Genomic DNA, 23,963 nt, shown 5'->3' on the forward strand with positions numbered 1-23,963 from the left:
TACGTTCTTCGCATCAATCGCATTATTGGGAAATCCCGGAGCTTGGAAGGTCGGAATTCGTCTTTCTTTACACCTTTGTGATCCTTGCGTCGAGGGTAAGATCTACGTACTGTTTTTATGGTATTTCGTTAAAGTTAGTTAAACCCTAATTTGGGGATTTGGGGGTTTTGTTGTGTTTCTTGATTGGTAGTAATTATATGATTGTATGTTAGGAGGGGGATTCGTAGAAGAGGCCTTTTGATAACAGCTGTTGAGATCGTCTGACTATATTGCTTTCCATGTAGGGTTTCCCTACTCAGTATTAGTCCCATAATGTGTGGTGGTGATTTGTGATTGTTGATTGTTATCATACGAGTATTGTGACGGTTGTTGGTGTTGATTGCTGTTTAGTTGTTGTGATTGTTTGTATCTGTCTGTGTTCTTCGGGGAGCGTCCCTGGCTGAGTGGAGTCACTTGCGGGAGTGGCTTCACGCCCATTATTCGCCTTATGTGGAACCCGCCACAACAGGGATTAGGTGGGAACGGCTGCGGTCCCCCACTGGCGGCGTGGAGTGACCTGTTACGATGGGCACTCTGGCAGGGCTATACACTTTAGTGTGTAGTCAGTATTGTGGAGTTGGGAATGGAGTTCGGAGTATATCTGTGATGCTTGAGTTGTGTTGATTGTGTTGTTAGATTATATAAATTGTGTGATTAGTACTGACCCCGTTTATTGTTTTAAAAACTGTGGTGATCTGTTCGGGGATGGTGAGCAGTTGTTGAGCAGGTATGAGTCGAGTTACATGGGATAGCTGGGATATGCCACTTTCAGATGATAGAGTCTTCCGCTGTAGCCTGAGTAGTTTATTAGGCATTTCATTTAGTTGAGTAGACAGTTGGTTTTGAGAACATGTAACCGTATTTTGGTATTTGGTTTTGGATTGTATCTTATTCACTAAACTTATACTATTTAAATATTGTTTCGTTATTGTCTTATGATTATCAATGCCTCGGGGAACCGAGATGGTAACATCTTTATACCTGGGTGGTCCTGGAAAGGCACTTGGAGTATGGGGTGTTACAGTAGCCTGTTGTTGCTTCGGCAAGACAGACACATCTCCTACCGTGCGCACGAGGGCTTGGTAAGTTGTACCGTTTTGTTGAGTTTTTGTTGTCATCTCAGACCTGAATAGGTGTTCTGATGTTGTTTGTTTTTTTTGATTCCAGGAGATTGGTACAATGAGGACTTTCTCAGGCTTCTCCACTTGTCTGGGTTTCTACGACGTTCTCCGAGCCGGTACGAGGGCGTTGATAGAGAGGTCGGCTTTGGGGCCGTTGGTGGCTGCTTGGCGGGATATTCACAGGGCTTCGATTAGGTCGAACCTGTGTCTGTTGGGTGTGACCTTAGAGGACTTTGCCATGATATCGGGCCTCCCCTGTGGCGTGATGCCCGTTGAGTTCTCGGAGACACCGGAGAGAGTGTCTTCTTCTGCGGTTACTCGTTTGATCGGCAGTGCTTTGCCCGAGCCTTTCGACATCACTCCTTACTTGATCGCAAGCTCATATGTGAGGGATCACTTTAGGGGGAGAGTGGCGGGCTATGCTCCGGCGCCGTTGGCGAGTCCGAAGGCTGAGGCTAGAGCTGACGTGTAGGAGGTGCGGTTGTGGTACTTCTTGGGTACTATGTACTTTGGTGACAAGGGTGAGCGCTTGTCGACCAAGGTACTCCCCCTCCTTGCTGACCTCGACACTTTGGGTCGGTTCCACTGGGTTACTTAGGCTTTGGCTAGTTTAACCCAGTACTTGCACGCTGTGGTGCGTCCGGAGGCGGTGGGGGATGGTAGTTCTCCCGCTTTGGGTTGTCCCGGCCTCATCTTGGAGGTACGAGCATTTTTTGTAGTTTTTGTTGAGTTTGATTTTGATTTTGACATTTGATTTTGATTTTTGATTTTGGCAATTTTCAAAAAATTGGTTGATTTGTGTTTGTTGTGTTTTGTTGCAGGCTTGGTTGAACGCTTACTTCATCCCTCTGCTCCTGGGGACTACTGGTGGCGTTCCTTCGGCCTAACTGGCCGTGAGGGCCTAGACGGTGGCTCGGAGAAAGTCGATTAAGTCGACTTACAAGGACTGCAGGCGTCGGGTGAACTCCCTTCGAGTTGCTGACGTAAGTTGTTGTTTCTTAGCCCCTTTTGTTTTGGTAGAAACAGATAGAGATAGGATGACTAGGTTGCTTAGAAAGCCCCCAGTTAGCTGATTAGCTCTTGTTCGAGCGCAGTTTGTCGTGTGGCCTTGGGAGCACTACACAGACCGACAGACGTGCCAGCCGTTGTCAGGGAGCGTTTGCGACCTCGCAGCTCCCAACGTATGTAACTTGAGACGGCGATCTAGCCGGTTTGGTACCTGGGCGAGCGTTTAGCTCGTCAGTGCTTTACTGAGGCTTTCTTGGTACCGGTCGACCCGCTTAGGGTGTTGTTCCAGAAGTCGACGCCTGAAGAGGTTGAGGAGCACCTTTACAGTCAGGGAGGGGAGCAGCTGTTGTTGCGGGAGGTTGACTACGACACCTTTCGGTTGTCGAGGCTTAGGTATGTTTTCCTCTGTTCTTTGTTTTCATTATCTCTTTTGATATAAGGGTTCGTTACCTTTGACGTCGACCCAAATTGTAGGGGGTCGATGCATTGATGAGGACTCAGCCCCCAATTTTCCCTGCGGAGACCACCTTTCGGGGGCCAGGGGGTGAGGAGCTACAGCTGCACTTGCCAGAGCCTGCGGCCGTTGAGGTGACCGACGCTGGCATGGAGTGGAGGTTGACTATTTTGAGGGTGAGTTTTTAATCTGAATGCTCCTCCTCATTTGTGTGTTTTGTCTTGCGTTGTATTGAAGGATATTTCTGGTTGTAGGTGTCGACCGCTAGTCATCAGGCTTTGTGGCGGATGGCTAACCGGTGGAGGGCACTTGCTGGTGACCTGGCTGCGAGGGAGTCTAGGCTTGCACAAGTACTTTTTGTAGGTTCAGTTTTTGTGTATTTTTGTGTTGCATTTCACGTTTTTAGATCTTAATGATCTGTATTGTGTTTTGCAGGGTGCTACGGATCCGGCAGAGCTTGCCCGGGTCCGTGCTGAGTTGGACACAGCCAGGTCGACGATTGAGGCCCAGGGGCTGGGGATCACCAGTTGCGACCAGGAGTTAAGGCGTCGTGAGGATGGGTTGCAGAGCAAAGATGCGAAGATTGCTTCTCTCAGAGCTCAGTTGGCTGCGGCGGAGGAGCTTCGCGTCGTGATGGAGCACGAGATGCTGGAGAGTTCTCCGGAGAGGGAGCCTGAGCAGACGGTGGTGTCTGCCTTGCCCGCGACTCCTCGTGAGACCGGGACTGGTCCGACGGGAGGTGTTGAGTAGTTGGAGTTGTTTGTCCGTGTCTTGGACTTTTGTTTATAAATATTTACATTTTGCGTAAGGCGGTTTGTATATATGTGTTTTTGGATTGTGGTTTATTTATGATTTTTGGCTTTTTTGTGTTGTGTTTCGGAGAAGCGATGTCGGCTGTTAGTTCCTCTTTGCTTTGCACTAGTTCCTGCATCGTTAGTGTAGAAAACTAAACACGTAAAAAGCGTTTGATTGAAACAAAATTAACCACGATGACTCGAAGTTAAAATCGAAATTTGGATGATATTTGAAAATTCCGCAACAAGTTGTCACGTTTGGATTTTTCAAATGAAATTGATTTGAAAATTGAGCAATTAACTCGTGTTTTGAATTAAATTGCATCGAAATTTGTCGGAATTGATTTGCAACTCGAAAAATTCAAAACTTAAACCGTCGGGGGTGAATTTTGAAAGCAGATTTTTGCGAGTGTATTTGGTTTGATTTTTTGTGAGATCAAGACTCGGATGTGTGAGAGCTTGAAATTTTAAAGAAAACTGATGTCGTGTTATCAATTTTCGATTTTTGTGGAAAATGCGAAAAACCGAAAAAAATTTCGGAATTTCGACTGACATTGAAACGATCCGTCGCGGATCGGGGCGACTAGCCCTTCCCCCTAAAAAAAGATAAAAATCCGTATGTTTAAAGCTGCGTTGTGGAAACCGTGTCGGATTTCGTAAAACGCGAAAACAAGAAAATGTGAGTGTGTGAAAACACAAAATATCCTGAATAGGCCCGAAGAGGCGCGAGCCCTGCGGCAGGAGGTTTGAGGTGTCAGGAAGAAACACAAATTGAAAGGGACAATTCAAGGTGGGAATCCTGAGGAACAGCCCAAAGAGGCGCGAGCCAACCGCCGATAGAAGCCAGCTTCCCTTTTTTTCCGGAAAAAAGCGCTAATTGTTTTGTATAAATAGGGACGTTTGTGCTTCATCGTTTCATCATCCAAAACACGAAAAACATCTCTACAAAAACCTTTCTTCTTCTTCTTCCATAAAATTATTCATGGATGCTTTTGAGAATTGGTTGCGGCATTGGTGTCGGGATTTGTCACCTCCCGAGAAGTATCAACTCGTTGTCATGGGAGTTGGTCAATTGTTGGTGCTTCGTCAAGTCAAGGTGCAATCCTCATTTCTTGAAGCATGCTCTCGGTTTTGGGATTCGAAACATCATGCTTTCGTTTTCCCGAAAGGCGAAATTTGTCCTCTTGCCGAAGAAGTAGGTGCCATTGGTGGGTGGCCGGGTTGTGTTCCGGTGCTTCCCCCGACTCGGTTGTGTTATAAGGAGAAGTTCCGTTTGATGTTAGGCTTGCCAACAAGTCAAGTCAACTTTCTCCTTGCTCCTCATGGTGTGGATATGTTGGCTCTTATCAACATTTTCTCAAATCGGTTGGATGTCAATGTCTCGGAGGTGGCTAGGAGAAGGGGTCTTGCCTTTTGCCTAGCACATGCCTACCTATTTGTTGATGCTTTGAAGAAGGAGGGGCCAAAGTGCTATGGTAGCATGACCCTTGTGCATGTGGTTGAGCAAATGGAGCATGGTAGAGATCCATCATGGTTGGTGCTTGGCGAGATCATCCAAGCTTTGGACAAGAAGGGCTCTTGTGGAGAGGCTCCTTCATTTGGATCTCCAAGGATCCTCCAAGTGTGGCTATTGGAGAGGCTAAGGTATGTAGAGCCTCCGACCGATTCTTCTTCTTATTCCTTCCGTCACCTTACTATGAGGAAGAAGTTATACTCGGATAGCTTTGCATCCACCGAGGCCTATTGGACCTCGAGATTGGTGGAGGAGGGTGGTCCTCACATCCGGTGGGTGGTGCCATGGTGGCACTTGAGATCCTTCACGGGGTTGTCCGCTCCGGTTGTTAGTTCTTGCTCTTTGATGGTGGTGGGTTTGAAGGTTGCTTCCTTCATTTATCCCGAAAGGCTCATGAGGCAAATGGGCGTCAAAAAATGGTGACCGCTCAAGATACTCTCGTTCAAGAGAGTGTTTTTCGAAACTCCAAGCTTGTGGAGGTCTTCGAAAGGTGGTGGGCCACTCGGCCGCTTTGGGAGGTACCAAACCCCGTTGCCACGACATGGTTGACTCCCGCTTATATCGAGTGGTCAAGAGTTCAAACCTTGGAGGAAAGGTCCAAATCTCGTAAGGACGAGGTTGTTGATTTGAAATATAGAGAGGTTAGAAAGGCCAACCGTGCCTTCTTTGATGATTTTGTTGATGGAGCTAGCCCGGATGTGATGAGGCCACCAACGAGGAGAAGCTCGGGTCCCAAAGAGGTAGTGGGCCGTGTATGGGCTCGTCTTGGACCGAGTATGGGGTCATGCAAGAGACCAGAGGCCGTCGCCGTTGTAGATCCGTTGAGGATCCGTTCCGAAGAGGAAGTTCATGCTAGGCGGACCAACAAGAAGAACAAGGGGAAGATGTACCCCGAGGGAAAAGGCAAAGGTAGAATGGAAGAATGAAGATCTCCATTACCTATTTTATTATTATGTTGTATTAGTGTTGTGAGTTTTTATTATGTTGTACTAGCTATATTTTGTGTGTTTTGTGCTAGTGTTATTATGTGAGGTGTCTTAGTCGACACCTTAGCTTTGACAAGTTGTAGACTTGCTTAGCTTTATTTGCTGTTGAATTTGTAATCCTTCTCATTATTAATTAAATAAGAGGCTTGCTTGTGTTAAAAGAGTTGTGAACGCTTGTTTCTTCCATCCATTTTGTAAAGGTAATTCGGCTTGAATTATCCTAAACATTGCACTCAGGAAAGTGGGATTTTTGTGGGAAGGGAGAAAGGCTCTTTTTGTATTTTGTGGGAAAGGGAATGTTGTTCCCTCTCTTTTTTTGAGTTGATATGGGTGATGTTTTGTATGTGGGGATGTTTTTTTTTGATGGGGATGGTTGTATCCTTCTTGTGTAAGGAAGGACTGCCTTCGTATCCACCCGAAAAGATGAAATCAAACCATGATCGTAGTTCGAAATGTTTTGTGAATTTGTTTGGGCTTTGTGGTTGTATCCTTCTTGTATAAGAAAGGACTGCCTACATATCCACCTGAAAAGGTGAAATCAAACCATGCTCGTAGTTCAGGTGTTTTGGTTTGAGTGCAAATGGATGTTGCCTTTGACAGATTAAAGGGCATTTGAAACGGGCAAGGTGCCACAACTTCGACTCGATAAAACATGAAATTTCAAATCAGAATGCGTTGAGGAACTTGACTTGAAGGGGTTGAGGTGGTCGCTAGTTGTAAAACTAGGGTGATGTTATTGGTTGCTACAGTTCAAGGGTAGTATTTCTTGAGTTGGTCTAGGTTGGTCGGGTTTGTAAAATCCTCCCTATCTAGGTCACTCAGTCTCACTGCGCCCCCCGAAAGTATTTTCTTGACCAGATATGGCCTGGCCCAATTAGGTTTGAATTTTCCCCTCGGATCGACGGGTAATGGTGCCCGAACTGACTTAAGGACCAAGTCGCCTTCCTTGATATTCCGGGGTTTAACCTTCTTGTTGAATGCCCATTGTATACGTCGTTGGTATAGCTGGACGTTGTGCAAGGCGTTGAGTCGCCGCTCGTCTAGAAGCGTGAGTTGCTCGAACCTTCGACGGGTCCATTCCGCCTCAGGAACTTGACTCTCTAGTAGGATAAATAGAGATGGGACCTCTAACTCTACCGGTTGAACTGTGTCCATACCGTATGCTAGGTAGAAGGGTGTGGCGCCTGTCGGTGTTCGAATGGAGGTTCGGTATCCCCAGAGAGCGAATGGGAGTTTGCTCGGCCAATCGCGGTAATTATCTTGCATCTTCTTGATAATGGTGACAAGAGTTTTGTTGGCTGCCTCCACCGCTCCATTGGTTTTGGGACGGTAGGGGGATGACCGATGTCGTTTGATCTTGTATTTGTCCAACAAGGCTTGTGTTTCCGCCGGGAAGTGAGAGCCTTGATCGCTGATGATTTCATGGGGTACCCCATATCTGCAGATGTTGTTGTCCTGGATGAACTTAGCCACTTGTTTGGCAGTCAAGACTGCATAGGACTGTGCGTCCACTCATTTGGTGAAGTAGTCGATGGCGACAAGGACGAAGCAATGCCCCTTGGTGCCTATCGGGTTGACTTTCCCGATGATGTCGATGCCCCAGGTCGAGAAAGGCCAGGGTGATGTCATGGTGTATAAAAGGGATGGTGGTACGTGTTGTATGTTGGCGAAGATTTGGCAATTGTGTCAATGTTTGACGTAGTTACGACAATCGGCTTCCATGGTGGTCCAGTAGTAGCCTAACCGCATGATCTTTCGGGTCAGCATCATTGCGCTCATTTGAGGGCCACATTCTCCGTCGTGGACCTCTCCCATGACTTTTGGGCTTTGTGATGGTCAATGCAAAGGAGGATAATCCCTTGGGGTGTTCTTTTGTATAATTGTTCTTGATTTATCATGAACTGTGATGCAAGTAAACGGATGGCTCTTTGTCCTCTTGTATCAAAGTTGGGAGGGAATTCGTTTTTGGTTTTGTAGTTGAGGATGGCTTGGTACCAAGGTTCATCATGGTTTTCCTCGTCATTGTTGATGGCGCAAATGTGAGCTGGCTCGCTCCTTCTCTCGACACATAGGGGCCTCGATGTCATGTCGTCAGGTATAGTGACGAGCGCGGCAAGTTTTTCCAGGGCATCCGCAAACTGATTTTTCTCTCGTGGCAAGTGGAAGTAGTCAACCTGGTCGAATAACTCGGCCTCTCGATTGATTTTCGCTCGGTAGGGTGCCAATCTGTCGCTTCGAATTTTCCATGATCCGGACACCTGATTGATGATGAGCGAGGAATCGCCATGGACCCTCAGTCTCTTGATGCCAAGTGTTATGGCTGCTTGTAGGCCGATGAGGCATGTTTCATATTCGGCGGCATTGTTGGTGACGGCGAAATCCAGTTTGACTGAGATCGGAATATGTTCTCCCTCTGGTGATATTAGAAGGATTCCTACCCAGAAGCCTCTCAGATTAGATGCACCATCGAAGTATAGCTCCCATGCGTCGGAGTCGGCACAAAGGATGTCTTCATCAGGAAGTGACCATGTGTTGGTCGTTAGGTCCTCGTTGACAGAATTTTCTGCTAGGAAATCGGCGACTGCCCTTCCTTTGATAACCTTGAGGGGTACGAACTTGAGATCAAATTCAGATAGCATAAGTGTCCACCTAAACAGCCTTCCGTTTAGTACGGGTTTTTCGAAGATGTATTTGACTGGGTCCATCTTGGAGTAGACGTGAACCGTGTAGCTGAGCATATAGTGTCGTAGCTTCTTTGTTGACCATACTAGGGCAAGGCATGTCTTTTCAAGTTGGGTGTACCTTGTTTCATACTCAATGAACTTTTTGCTGATGTAGTAGATGGCTCGTTCTTCGTCGTCGACTGTTTGTGCTAGCATTGCTCCCATGGCTGTGTCGGTGACAGTCAGGTATAGGGATAAGGGAATTTCTTGTTGAGGTGGCATGAGGACAGAAGGTTCAGATAGGATTTCCTTTATCCTGTCGAACGCCTTTTGATAGTCATCATCCTAATCAGTGTGATTGGAGGCGCGAAGCTTCTTGAAGATTGGTTCACAAATCATGGTCAGCTTGGCTATGAAGCAGCTGATGTTTTGAACTTGACCGAGAAATCCCCGAAGCTCCTTCTCGTTCTTAGGCCGAGGCATTTGTTGAAGGGCTTTGATTTTGGTTGGATCAATCTCAATGCCTCTTTTGCTTACGACATGTCCCACGAGCTTTCCGGATGTGACCCCGAATGCACATTTCTGAGGATTTAGTCTCATGTTGTATTTCCGCAGACGAGCGAAGAATTTTCGAAGGGCGCTGATGTGGCCGTCCCGTTTTTTTGATTTGACGATCATGTCATCGACATATACCTCTACCTCTTTATGCATCATATCATGTAGGAGAGTGGTAGCGGTTCTTTGATAGGTTGCTTTGGCGTTGATGAGGCCGAAGGGCATGACCGTGTAGCAGTATGTACCCCACCGTGTAGTGAATGCAGTCTTGTGCATGTCTTCCTCATCCATTTTGATCTGGTTGTACCCAGCATACCCGTCCATGAATGATAGGAGGGCGTGCTCGGCGGTGTTGTCTACCAGGATGTCAACATGTGGCAAAGGGAAGTTGTCCTTTGGACTTGTTTTGTTCAGATCCCTGAAATCGACGCAAATCCGAAGTCTTCCATCTTTCTTGGGCACGGGCACAATGTTGGCCACCTAGTCAGAGTACTCAGACACTTTGATGAACCCAGCCTTGAACTGTTTATCCACTTCTTTCTTGATTTCAGGGCCCATTCAGGGCGCATTCGGCAGAACTTTTGCTTTACGGGTTTAGCTCCGGGTTTAATGGGTTATCCTGTGCTCTGCAATCTCCCTGTCGATCGCAGGCATGTTTCTGTAGGAACAGGCGAATACGTCCTTGTATTCGTGTAGGAGGTCAATGAACTGTTGTCTTTCCGAGGGGTCAAGTGTTGTCCATATCCTAAGTTCTTGAGGTATGTTGTCGGTCCCTACGTTAATAGGTTTGGCCTCCTCAATTATGGGGGTCCTAGTTTCCCGTTTGTCAAGTTCTTTGGCTAGTTGAGGTGGGTAGTCACTCAAGTCAAATTCCTCATAGTCATTCAGAATTGCATTGCAGTTAAATTGAGACGAGTCATAAGCAAACTTAGCATTCATAAAGTCGACTCGAGTGAAAAGCTTGGATAGGACAGACATCTCATGGGCAGTCAGAGGCGACACAGCAGAAGAGGTGTCCCCTGGAACAAGCTCCAGGTTGTCACCTTCCATGGGAGTGGGGATGACCCTAGTTGACTCAGCCTCTGAAGCAGCCACAATTTTGTGATAAAATAGTTGGAAGGGGACTCTGACTGGGACATCAGGAGTGTTAGGAGCTAAGATATGCTCTAACTCCGACTCTGACTCAGATTCTTCTTCACTTCCCTCCTTGAACATAGGTCCTTCTCCAGTTGTAATCTTGAGAATGCGGCCTTGACGATCGGTCCACTTGACGGTTTTCCTCCGGCCTTGTGTAGCTTTCTCTGCGTCAGTATAAGAGATTAAGGCAGTGGGGTCAAACTGGTTGTCTTTTAGAGCAATGTTGATGATATCCTCATAGTCGAGGTGCTTGAAGTTGTCTTCTCCGAAGAGGAGAGTGACAGCTTGTCCGTCGAGGCATGGGGTCGACCCAGACTTGGTTGATGCAGCTTTGGTGTTGTCGGAGATGAAGTAGCAGTCTTGAAAGACTTCTACACCCGGGTGTCTGACCTTGGCCACAGAATCATAGATCGGCTCAGGAAAGCCGTGGTAGAGTTCAGCCTCTCCCTCGGGGATGAAGTATCCATTGAGGGTCAAATGATAGGAATGGAGAATAACTCCGTGCTTCTTGCGCTTCCGTACTAGGAGGTTCATCTCCTGTATGTCTTCATCGGTAGGCTCATAGCCTAGTCCGAAGGGGATGTTGGGGACCTTAGCCTGTTTCAAGGGAGGTAAGCTGCTCTTCAGCGGGTTGAGGGGTAAACCTGGGAAATAACCCTGGCGCATCAGAATGCGGTTGACAGTGAGGTGTTGAATCATCGGTTAGGGCATTCACGGTCTCGAATCCCCACATTTCACTGTCGTCCTCCTCAATGGCTTGGGAGGCTATTCCCTTTTTCATGACGACTTTGATCGGGGAAGCGGGTATTGCGATCGTCTTCCCGTTGAAAGGGACCCTGATTTTCTGGTGCAGGGTTGAGGTGATTGCCTTGACGGCGTGAATCCAGGAGCGTCCCAGAAGCATGTTGAAGGAAGCGTCAATGTCGACTACTTGAAAACTGGTTCGCCTTTCCAAAGGTCCGGTTGCAACGATTAGGGTGATAAGCCCCGCAACCTTACGACGAGTGCCGTCATAAGCGCGTACTCCTTGATTGGTTGGGACCAAATCAGCTTCTTTGTTACCCATTTTATGAGCCGTTTTGAGGGGAATGACATTAACCGCAGATCCGTCATCCACAAGAACCATAGGCACATTCTTTTTAAGGCATTGTACGGTGATGTATAGGGCCAGGTTATGGTTGGCTCTGAATGGAGGGATATCTTCATCAGAGAAGATGCTAGGGTTGTTCAGGTCGGGGACATCCCTTGTCATGTGTGCTACCACTTCTTCAGGGGAGGAGGTAGAGGGAATAGTCAGTTTTCCCAAGGCATGCAGTAGAGCTTGCCGATGCTCATAGGTTGTGGCGATCAGTTGCCAAATTAAAATTTCGGCTTTTTCTTTTTGCAGTTGTTTGAGGATCGAATTCTCGGGAGCCTTTGGTTAAATGTCCACGTCTGGGACGATCTGGTCATTCGTTGTTGGAATGACTGTTGAATTGTTTGGGTTTTGATAGGGATTTCCGGATCGGGGAAGATGACCGATCTCTTTTGCTTGTTTCCATTTTCCCGGAACCACATAGACATCCTCAGCATCGTCTCTCCACATACCATTGACTTCGGGATCTCGAGGGTATCTCGGAGGGGTATTCCTCGGTGGGCAGTTTTTGTGAGGGAAGTTTTTTTGAGGGTAATTTTTGTGGGGTTGATTATTGTGGGGGTGATTATTGTGAGGTTGATTATTGTGGGGGTGATTATTGTGAGGTTGATTATGGTGGGGTGCGTGGCAGAATGGTCGCAGGAGCAATCCTTCCTGGTGAGGGTAGTTTCGGGTGTTTGGATGACCCTCCCTCGGGCGCGGTGTCAGAGGATTGAAAACCAATCGGTGGTAAGCGTCATCCAGTTGAGTAATCCTTTCGGAGAGGCTATAGCCTCCTCAACTTGTTGGAACATGGCAAGCATGGTTGCGGCGCTGAACACAAATACCCCGTCTTAGGCATCCTTCTCCAGGGCATTCACCTCATCATCAATTGGTAGGATGAGGTATAAGCAGTCTAAGGTAGGCTCATCATCGGAGATAGCATGGATTCCCAAAGGGTTTGTCTTGTTGTTTGGTTTTTTTGGTGGGGGTAAATGCAATTCCTCTTTTTCGTTCATGTCCTGAATGACGTGTTTGAGCTTGAAACAGGTTTTCCTGTCATGACCTTTCCCTTGATGGTATTGGCAGTAGGCATTAGGACTCCAGAAACGGGACTTCTTGGCATCAGACGGATCCGGAGTAGGTCCGATCGCTTGTAATTTCCCTTGGTCCATAAGCCTTTTTAAGGCGCTTGCATAAGTTGACCCTAGGTTGGTGAACACTCTTTGAGGGTGCTCAACTCTTTTCGCGGTTGGTTCGAGGAGGTTGACCTCATCAATTTTGTTCGTTTGACCATAGGGGCGAGATCCGGTTGATGTGGATCCCTGATAGCCTCTACCGGTGGTTTTGGCTAGGACACCCTTTCGGAGGTCATCTTCGATGCGGGTTCCAAGGATTTGTAGATCCTGGAAAGTCTTGATATTTTGGTATCTCAGTAAGTTGGCATACACCGGGCGGAGATTGTTGACAAATTTTTCCACCAAAGTTGACTCGCTTGGCTTGCTGACCAACTGAGTGCTTACTCTCCTCCAACGGGTTAGGAATTCCGTGAATCCCTCCTTATCATTTTAAGTGAGGACCTCCAGAGTACGGGTGTTGGCCTGAATCTCGACATTGTCGGCATATTGCTTAGCAAATTCAACTGCGACCTCATCCCAGGTGGTACGGTTCTTCGGGTCAAGGGAGTAGAACCATTGGCGAGGGATCGGTTCCAGGGATGATGGAAAGATCCGGGTGAAGAGTTTCTGTTTGACCCCCTTTATGGCCATATAGTCTTTGAAGGCTCGGATGTGATTGAGTGGGTCCTCCACTCCCTTGAACTTGGGTACATCAGTCAAGGTAAAGTTGTCGGGTAGTTGATCCCCAACGGGTTCAAATCTTCGGTTGTTTTCGAGGTGGATGTTGTTACCCCGGGCTAGGAGTTGTTCTTCCAAGAGTTTGAGCCTTTTCTCAGTTTCAGTCAAAGGCGGAGTGTTGTGTTCTCCAGTTTTCTTGTTTTCCAGGGTGTCGATACGGGTCTCGACACGGTCCAGGGTAACCTTAAGAGAAGTGAGCAGGCTGGCTAGCTGGGCAGTTGTGACATCTCTGTTGTTGTCGTTGTTATTGGACGAAGTTGAAGACGGGGCCATGGTTCTGAGGCAGAAAAACTGCTCGCATTACATCTCAATCCGACACGGTTCAAAGACTGAACGTAGACAACACAAATGACGGGACAAAGATCAGACTCAACAAGACGAGGATGACCGTGTGTGGTACCTCGGTGCTGACTCGATTTATGACGTGACGGTGTTGACCGAACTTTGACTCGCATCCAACGTAATGGCGTGACGCCGTTGGACAAGTCTCGTGGTGAGACGACTCATAAGTAAAGACCCATAAGTACGTTTGCTCTGACTCGATAGACACGAGGCAGAATTGGAATAGTGGACTGAAGTTTTCGAAAATAGAGATTTTCAAATAGATTCGTTTGTCGCTTTATGGACAGCTTCCGAAGAATAGGGATCTCCGCAAGTCGGTCAGTTGAAGGGTTGTCTTACGTTTGTTTTCAAAAGACGGTTTGAGCTTGAGTCGGCTCGGAAAACAATGTACTGTTTCCAGAGACGGTTTTTGAAATTCAAAATTGTATGTTTTGAAAATCGAGTTTTGAAATGTTTGAAAAGGTCTCGGGGACGATGTATGGTCCTCGGGATCTTGAAAATGTTTCGAGAAAGGGGTGTGTGCCTTACTCGGGTTTTGAAAGAGCCATTGTCGGCGCGAGACGGGTTAAAATCCGTGTCTTGACACGGCGATTACAACGGCGTAAAAAGGTGTTTTGAAATGGTTTTAGAAAACCAGGTTTGAAAATCGTCATTACGACGGCCTAGAAAGGCGTGTTGAAATGGTTGTAGACAACCGAGTTTGAAAATCGCCATTACGGCGGCCTAGAAAGGCGTATTGAGACGGTTGTAGAAAACCGAGTTTGAAAATCGTCATTACGACGGTCTAGAAAGGCGTGTTGAAATGGTTGTAGAAAACCGAGTTTGAAAATTGCCATTACGACGGCCTAGAAAGGCGTGTTGTTTAAAATGCAACGGTCGGCGAAAGACCGAGGTTTGAAACGGCCATTATAACGGCGCAAAAAGGTTTTTTTGAAAGTTTGAAAATGACACGGAAGGACTTTGATCACATAACATATAAGCACTCGCAGTTTCATTATATTATGCATAATGCTGACACGGGTTTTGGCTTAAAAGGGTGGGTTACACACCAAGAAATCAAACCCCGATTTTCGAGAGGGATACCAATCCAAACAAAATGTGTAAGGAGGGTGCCCTAGCCTCGTGCTCGAAGGTGATAAAAGCTCTTTGACGAAACAGAAATGTGTATCGTCTACGGTATGCTTGACTCAATCAGGATTCAAAATGCGGGAATGAGAAAACTCACGCCGACGAGACGAGCCAATTGGTCAAAAAGGGTTAGGTTGTGGGCTCGGACAAGGAACCTGACCATGACCGTAATATCAATTAATGCATTTCAACCAAGACCTTGTTCGAGTCTCACCATCTAGGGATCACAAAGACATAAGTGTCATAGTTCTCCCCAGCGGAGTCGCCAATCTGTGGACGTGGGCCCACCTGCGATGCCCAGCCGATCTGTGGACGTGGCAGCGGTCTTTTTGAAAGCCACGCTCGGCGGCGTAAGAATGCTTTCAACCGGATCGTTTTAGATCGGTCGGTTTCGCCTCGGAAAGTGTCTCGAAACGATGCAAGAGATGTTCGGAGTCGCCACCAAGCATTCGAATCCACTTTATACCTAGGTCAATTAAGGCAAAAAGCGGTGTTTGACATAGGTACTAAAGATAAAGAATCGTCCCTCTTTAGCATCCTATCTCTAGAATGACTCTCGTACGCCCTGGATAAGGTCGTCCACTATCAAAAGTTTCTAAGTAAGAGGTGAAGGTACGTATTGGGAAGCCCTTTAATCAGACACCCAATCCCGCCCGCGGTAGCGGCCTCTACTGATTGATCTTGGTTGGTTAAATGAAAAATTGATAAAACGGGTAAATGCATGAATGCGTATCCACAGTTTGAACCTAACATATGAGCTTTCTAAGTCGGTTTGTTTAATCCAAGTATCAAGCATAATATGTCAAGTTGGATTTATTGTTTATTTGCATGCAAGACAGAAATTAAACATCCATTTACCGAATTAGGTTTATGGTGCATTACGTGATCCATTTATCTTAGTAAGGCATTTTGCAAATATAATGTTGAATGAGCAGATTCGTCATCTGATCCGTCCTGTATTCGGGTTAACGGAAGTCGGGATCATCCCGCACAAATGCTGGAAGGGGAACAGACCCTGCATCAAGCAGCCATAAGAGGCGCGAGCCTGCTTGCGATGCAAAGGGGTCTCCCTGGTTTGAAAAAAGAAAAATAAGTGGCCTGTTTAGGCGCGAGTCAACAGACGATGGAAAACGTCTTCTGACCATTAAAAAAGGTTTGTAAAATGTATTGAAAAATGGGTGTTTAAACCCGTCTTGATTTGAAAAGACCATTTAGGCTGCTTTTGTGTTGATTTGAAGAACGAGACTTGAATAATCATCATTGTCTTAACAATTGGTATGGTTTAAACTCGTCGCCAAAAGCTACCAACCAAAACAATATTTATAACTTCACAAACTACTCTTAGCAAAGAGGCAAGTAAAGGTCGGATCCCAAGGGACGGGTATTGATGTAGGATTCTCAATTGCAAATGGTTGTGTCTTAGGGTGTCACAATTTGGGCTGAGATGAATTTGGTCTAAACTAATTAGCAAGGTAATTAAAAGGAGATGTAAACAATTGATAAAAAACACTAGGGTGTCATGGGTTCATAGGGGATTCATGGGAATTGATCATACAAACATGTTCTCAATTATATGCAAGCACTTATTGTTGTGATGGGACCGAGTTGGTGTATAAGCTTACAATCCCTAGGAAGGTTTGGGTCCCGAAGCCTAATCGATTAGATTGTACAACACCTACAAGTCGACTTAATCCTTCCTATTCAACTATATGCATCGTCTAATGAGGCTCGAGTTGGTTTATATGCTTACAAGCCTCATTGAAAAGATAGGTGATGGATAAAAAAAATGCAAAGATTCATAGGCTCGCATTTCATCAAATATAACATGTGCATAAGTTGAAATCACAATAAGCAAGCAAATAAATTATGAAAACATATTAGATTAAGCATGAATCATTCCCCATGTTCGTTTCCCCGAATTCCCCATTAACCCTAGCTAGGAGACCACTCACTCATTACCAAGTTCAAGATGCTAATAAGATTGTCAATCAAACTAACAAAGCTAAACATGATGAATAAATGAAAGTAATTAACAATAATTAAACAAGGGTAAAAGGAATTATACCTATGAAGATGATTCCAAATAATAATGCAAAGAATAATAGAAGTACTTGATGATTGATGGAAGGTTGTCAATATCCCAAATAAACCCAAATAATCTTCTAATTACCCAAAATAAATGAAGAATAATAGAGAAATTAAGAAGAGATTAAGATATGATTAATTTTTTTTTTTTTTGGTGACGAGGGGTTGAATCCCCCCGGGCACATGCAATACCCTGCAAACCACGTGTGCCATGTAAGACATCCTTTAGGATGACAGGTAACCGCAGCACTCCCGTGTAGGGAGTCGAACCCGGGACCTCTCAATTCGTTGCCATTGCAACGCTTTGAGGCACTCCCGCACTCCACTACACTCAAGCCACTGAACCAAGGAGGAAGGGGGCCTGGGATTACAGGATATGGAGATGTGGAATAAAGCTCTAGTTGGGAGACTAGTGGACTGGATTTATGAAGGAAGGGACCCTGTTTGGGTCAAGTGGGTGGAATGTAATCATCTGCGAGGAAGGTCTTGGTCTGAATATGAGCCTAGCACTAATACTAGTTGGGTGTGGAGGCGTGTATGCAGGGTCAAAACTGAACTAGCAGCTGGTTATTTGAATGGCAAATGGCATGATCAACCTGATGGTTACTCTCCTGCAGGCTGTTACAGATGGTTAAGAGGGGTGCAGACTAAGGTTGGTTGGCATTCTGTGATTTGGAATCCCTGGAACACGCCTAAGCATAGCTTCCTGGGGTGGATATGGGTTCATGATGCTCTGAAAACAAAAAGTAAGCTTTTGCAGTTTGGTGTTACAGATGATGCTGATTGTATGTTGTGTGGGCTAGGTATCGAAACTCAGGAGCACTTGTTTTTTGACTGTCCTTATAGCAGAAGAGTTATCCATGCTATAAATCAGGTGATGGGAGGAATTCTAGCTACTCATGATATGCTGGAAAGGAGTATGCAGCATCCTGGTTCTCAAGTCCAGAAAAGAGTATTGTATGCTTTGCTTGTGTGTTTGGTCTATCAGATATGGCAGCAAAGGAATAGATACAGGGTGGATATGCAAGTGCTCAGACCTGAGAAGCTTAGTTCTCTGATTATGCAGGAGATTAGAGCAAGAATAAGGAGTAGGGATTTAACGTTGGTGAAACAAGATGATGTTGATTGGTTACATAGCTTGAATTTATTGTAATATCCCACATGACTCTTGTACTTTGATATCCTATTATTAATATACACATACATTTTACCAAAAAAAAAGATATGATTAATATTGATAAATTGTATTACAACTAATTTGAGAGTAATTAAAAGATGATTAAGAATGGATTAAGATATAACTAAGAGAGCATTAAGAATTGATTAAGAGATGATGCTAATCTAGGTAGTACAAAGGGGTATTTATACTAAAGATTAGGTACAAAGATTAGGGTTACTAAGGGCTTAAATGACTATTAAGACCCTAAGAAAAGTTGAGGAAATGCTCCTCTCGAAGAAAATGAGCATATTCGCGTGCTAGTCCTGCCACGATCCTTGCGTCTTGAGGTAAGGCATGGGCTCTCTGACTTAGGATCCGCTCGGATCCAAGGGAAGACGCTCGGATCATCATGCTGCAAGCCGCTCGTCTTGGCCACAAGACGCCCGAATCATGCTGCTGGGAGACGCCCGGATCGTGCCTGGTCCGCTCGGATTCCTAGGCAGACAGCTTCTCTTCTTTTCCTCCTTTACAATCCGCAAGGATCATCTCGGGGAAGCAAGGATCCTTTCATCATTGTCCTTTTCACTTTATTATCTACTTAGGCCTCTAGTGTTGGTCTTCTCTGTGATGCTTGGTCATTAGATGCGATCCATTTAGCTCCATTTCGCCATGTAAATGCAAGATTAGCCATCCTTTCCTACCAAGGAGACAAAACCTCAAAGAATATGCAAAACGGGAAACTAAAGATAGTAAATGACCTAATTTTGCACTATAAAGCATGAGAACGAGGTTAATTCAGGGACTAAATGTGCTCAAGTATGAGTCACATCAAACATCCCCAGACCGAACCTTTGCTCGTCCCGAGTAAAGAGGTGACTACAACTAGGACCTTTATTTAAACTAACCTACTAATATAACCAATATGAGACAATTAGCGGGTCTCACTCCGCCTCTTCAACTCACAACAAGACAACCATGAGGTAGGATGCCTTCTTGCAAGGCAAGGTGGGGCTTGCCAAAATGGCGATACATCCAAACATTAAGCACACAAAAGAAAGTAATGGATGCATCTACAAAAATGAATAGCCACTTTTCTCATCTAAGTGGCGGAAATTATTTACAAGGGAAACAATCTAAGGGTACACACTCCATTATAGATACGGTTTCTTCAAGTTACTAAGCCTAGGAGGATACCAATAAATCACCTCCAATTTGTGTCAAGCTAGGGTACCTTTATCCTCAATCGTTAAATGCTTTCGTCAAGAGTAGACTCCTTATGGTGTTAGAAATACTGGAGGATCGCGGAATTCCCCTTCTTGCCTAGACAAGAAGAAGGGCCGTCCCTTCTCCACCATGCATAAAAGTGGGTTCAATGGATAAAGGGATCAATATGTATTTGAGTTTCATATGGGAGTTTGCTTTTGTTATTGTTTTCCCCCCCAATTTCTTGTGGCATTTGATATTTGAGAACAATTTCTTTTTGCCATTTCTTTGATGTTTGGCATTTTAATACTTGACAATTTTTAACTTTTCGCATTTTCTTTTGAACATTTTCAAAGTCACCCCAATTAGTAACGAGGGTGCCTTTTATTTGAAGCATAGGAGTTCTTATTTTTGTACTCCTTTTTTCTTTGATGAAAATTGCAAACTTTTTCATTTCTTTTCATTGCTTGAACTCAAATTTGAAAATTTTTGTGCCCATTCCCTTTTGTTGACAAAACGTGGTAGAATGTGGAAGATGGTTGCATGGCTTCAAAGGTCACCTTGGAATAAACGGTAGCCAAGAAGTTATCACACATCAAGGTACTCTTGACTAGGCCTTAATCCATGGGCCAAAGGATACTAGTATGACACATCCTAGGGTGTTTTAGAAGCATTCTAATGAGCAAAGTCTTAGGAAGAGAAAGTATCTACAAGGGCCTTATATACACTTGTCAAGTTTCCCAAATAGATGTTTTCACAAAATTTTCTCTAAAATGCAACTATATGCCATGATGCAATTAACATTTATACAACCTAATGCATATGTTTCTACCAACTAGTATGCCAAATAAGCTAAATGCAATTCCTACAATCACATTGGTGAATACCGCATCAATCAAAATAAAGCCACATAGTCATTAACATAAAGAGGAAAAAGGGGATTGGAAAGATCATACCATGCGGTCTTCATGATCCTCATGTCTCAGATGTGGCATAGTCGATCAATGTGAAAAAGGATAGACAAACAAACAAACAAACAAATATATACAAAATATACAATTCTACACTATAAAGGAATGAACATGTTTTTGGTTTTTTGAAATTTTTAAATTTTTATAGGTTTTTGTTTATGAAATAAAAGGACATGTTTTTGTATTTTTCAAAAATTTTCAATTTTTATCATTTTTGTTTTAAAAGTCAAATTGGAATTTCCCATCCCCACACTAGTATGGGCATCGTCCTCAATGGCCAATACGATAGGAAATTAAGCAAGCTAATATGAGAATGCATGATTTCTACACTAAATGCAAACTACATGACATATAAACAAGTGATTCATTCTATACTAAACTATATGATGAATGAATTTATTGGTTAGAGAGCACAATTTGAATTGACTCCCAATACTTGTGCTTGAACTTCCCCAAACCAAGTAAGACACTATTGCTAGTGTAAAAATGGGGGAGTTCATGCACAAAAATGCAATGCATGAAATTAATTTGTCATTTTGGATTTTTAAAGTGGGAACAATATAAGACACCTCAATGGAACCGAGGTGAGAGTCCTCTAAGTGTTTCTAGGACTCAAAACCAATGATCAAGATTAAAAATTAGAAATAAGAGACATAAACAAAGCTAAGAGGAGGTGTAGGAAACTCACAATGGATTGTGGCATCCTCCAAAAGCATATCAAACCTCAATTGTCGCTCATTGCGACATCCTCATCACTATCATCATCATCATCATCATCATCATCATCTACCTCCATGAACCCGGAGGCTTCACCATAATCTTCATCACTTAAGCTTTCCATTTCTTCCTCTTCTTCCTCACGGCAAGAGTAGCTACCTTACCCGCTCTCAACAACAATCTCCTTCCCCTTAGCAACTTCACCATCCAAGTTGGCATCTCTAGGAGCATTTGGGAAGAATACCTCCCTATCCGTACAACTAGGCAAAGGACATGTAGGATCGTGGAGTCCTTGCCTAGCTTGATGAAGGAGGGGCGGATATTGAGCTCGGTAGGTATTGACTCGGTTTTCATAAGCTTGCTTATGCATATGTTGCAATAATTGAGTCAAGTAGTCTTTGCCTACCTCAACATTTGTGCCACTTGGTGTGAATTCTTTATAGTCAATTGGATAGGGTGGAGTCACAATAGAGGAGGAGGAGGGCTTGGCATTTGATTCCCTATGTTGTCTCATGATCATCTCGGCTTCATCGGAAACGGGAAGTAGGTAGCTTGGACTTCGGGCATTGATGCGGCAAATCTTGCTTGGCAAGATGAAGGACTTAGCTTCTTTAGTGAGCCACTCAAATTTTTTGTCAAGATTATCATTCTTGAGCCAATGGAACTTGTTGATCATAGTGGCTAAATCAAGAAGGTTGCCACCTGTAACCGGTTTGTATGTCTTGTCTTTGTTAAAATCCGGGATGAAGTGTTTGGCTAACCATGTTACTAAGCCTTCATTAACAATAAAAGCCACCCCATCTTTCCCATGGTCAATTCCAAGCCACCGATCAATTAAGAGTTGAAGTATGTTGTATTCCTTGGTGAACTTTTTGTTGACATTCATGGTGGATTCTAGGTAGATAAAGTCGAGCTCGGTGAAATGATTGGTGCCCTTTCTCGCAATTAAAGTGTTGCTCACAACCTTATGCCACATTCTTATGTCCGGATGGTGGACATAAAGAACATGACACTCATGGAAGGACTCAAATTTTCTCCCGGTGATTGCTTTCCATAGAGGTGTGGGATCATATTTCAAGGGCTTTTCACATAATGAGAATGCTCTTCAAGACCAAACAATTTGCCAAACTCACTTATCGATATTCGTCTATCCACATTTTCAAGGCGGAATTCAATATTTTTCCGAGTCTCTACCTTAGTCACCCTCAAAGAGCTTATAAATTCCATGGTAAGGGAGGGGTAGGTTAATTCTTGCATGTCAAAGAGTGTGTTCAACTTCATAGACTCGAAAAAATTCTTGGTCCTTTCAAGCACACCCAACTTATCTAAGGCATCATGGCATATGAATTTGGTAGGCAAAATAGTTTTTCTAGCAAGGGATACAAATGCTTTCCTATGAGAATCGTTTATGAAATTTACCTCCGGATAATCTTGTAATTGTTCAATGACCGGAGTAGGAGTAGCTTCCACCATAGGAGTAGCGATTTCTTGAATTTCCACCCTTTCTTGATGCACTACCATAGCCTTTGAGGCTAAAAGAGCTTGTTGCCTTTTGGAAAGATTGGAGGTTGTGGGTGCCTTGCTTCCACCTTTTATTCTTGCCATGTCTTCTCCTTTTTCAAGATTGTATCAACAAAACAAAGCTTTGCTTGAACGCTTCTAGTCTCCTCAAGCTTCAATTAATCCTAATCGATTTTGCGGTTTTCGAATTTTGCCTTGAAACCCTAGAAAATCGATTTAATTTTTGAGGATTTTGGTGTTTGGTTGGTGTTTTGTTGATGAAGGAGTAATTTGATTATGATTTTAGGAAGTTTGGGTTTGATTTTGGTGAATTTGGTTGAGGATTTTGAGTTTTGTTGATGAGGGGATTGAGGGTTTTGAGGGAGAAAGGGTGTGTGTTTGTGTTTGAATAAGATAGAAATGATTTGGGGAAGGAGGTTTTAATCCTGTGTTATAGCATTCAGTAGCAGGAGACGGGCGGATTTCTATGAAGACGGGCAGATTTCTGCAGGAGACGAGCGTCTTCACCTGGGGACGCTCGGATTTATAGACAGTGTGGACTCATAATTTTTGCACAGGCCAAGAAACACAGATTGCTCTTGAGACGAGCGGATTCCAGCTGAGACGGGCATCTTGTCTGTAATCTGCCCAGATTCTTAAACAGTCCCAGTTTTTCCAATGTCAGCACTCTCAAGACGAGCGTCTTACAGCCAGGACGCTCGGATGTCTCCCAAGACGAGCGGATTCCCTCTGGGACGGTCGGATCTCTTCCTGCACCTACGAGTTCAGGTCCACCCGTGGGGATCTTTATTTCCCATATCATTCTTTCTTCATTCCTTTGTTCATCATTGTGGGTGCACTATGAAGGCTCGGTTAGCCTAGGCAATTGCTATCCCTACACTAAAGCAAACACTACACATCAAAGCATATTAAAATACCTCCCTAACTTTCTCTCATAATGAAAATCTTGATCAAAGTATGAAATTGCAAATCCAAAATTGACAAAAATGCAATATAAGAAACAAAATGCAAGTTAAGGGTTAGAATATTTACAAATGGTGGTTTAGGGAGAACTCCACCAAACTCTCACTCTTGAATGAGATGTCAAGGGGGCATAGCCAAGGTGTTGTTGATGTTCCTCAACACCTTGTAGAAGTAGTCAAAGGCTTGTTCATTTTCATTATAAAGATCTTCAATAGACCTTTGCACATTGTGTTCTTTATGGTGGTGACTCGAGTCAAGATGGTCACCAAAGCCTTGGTCTAAGGTCATAGAATTTCCAATGTAGGGATTGACCAATCCTTCAAATTCATCATCCCATAGACTACACACTTCACTAGCTTGCTTCCCAATGGTATCATGAGTTGATGGAAACAACTCCTCTTTCTTGTTGTCATGGCCAATGAGGCCTTCTTCTTCTCTTGTCATGATTGGTGGTGAGCTATTCAAGGTCTCATTGTTGTTGAAATTTCCTTGCTCTCCGGATAGAGCATCTTGAAGGTTATCCATTTTCTTCTTCCATATGGGTGGTGATTCTTTACCCATAGCATGATCTTTGCATTTAGATGCTAACTTCTTCCTATCACTTTCTTGGCTATAGTAATCAATATTGAAACAT

General features: G+C 44.4%; 1 protein-coding gene across 1 annotated transcript; it reads left to right on the forward strand.

Moving 5' to 3' along the window:
* Positions 1 to 2,657: 2,657 nt before the first annotated feature.
* LOC141590310 (uncharacterized) lies at positions 2,658 to 17,948 on the forward strand. Its single transcript, XM_074410908.1, has 3 exons — positions 2,658 to 2,798; positions 3,058 to 3,224; positions 17,339 to 17,948. The coding sequence occupies exons 1-3, from the start codon at positions 2,658 to 2,660 to the stop codon at positions 17,946 to 17,948; spliced, it is 918 nt and encodes a 305-aa protein (XP_074267009.1).
* The last annotated feature ends 6,015 nt before the right edge of the window (positions 17,949 to 23,963 follow it).

This window comes from Silene latifolia, chromosome 7, assembly GCF_048544455.1.
Source record: "Silene latifolia isolate original U9 population chromosome 7, ASM4854445v1, whole genome shotgun sequence".
Lineage (NCBI taxonomy): Eukaryota > Viridiplantae > Streptophyta > Magnoliopsida > Caryophyllales > Caryophyllaceae > Silene > Silene latifolia.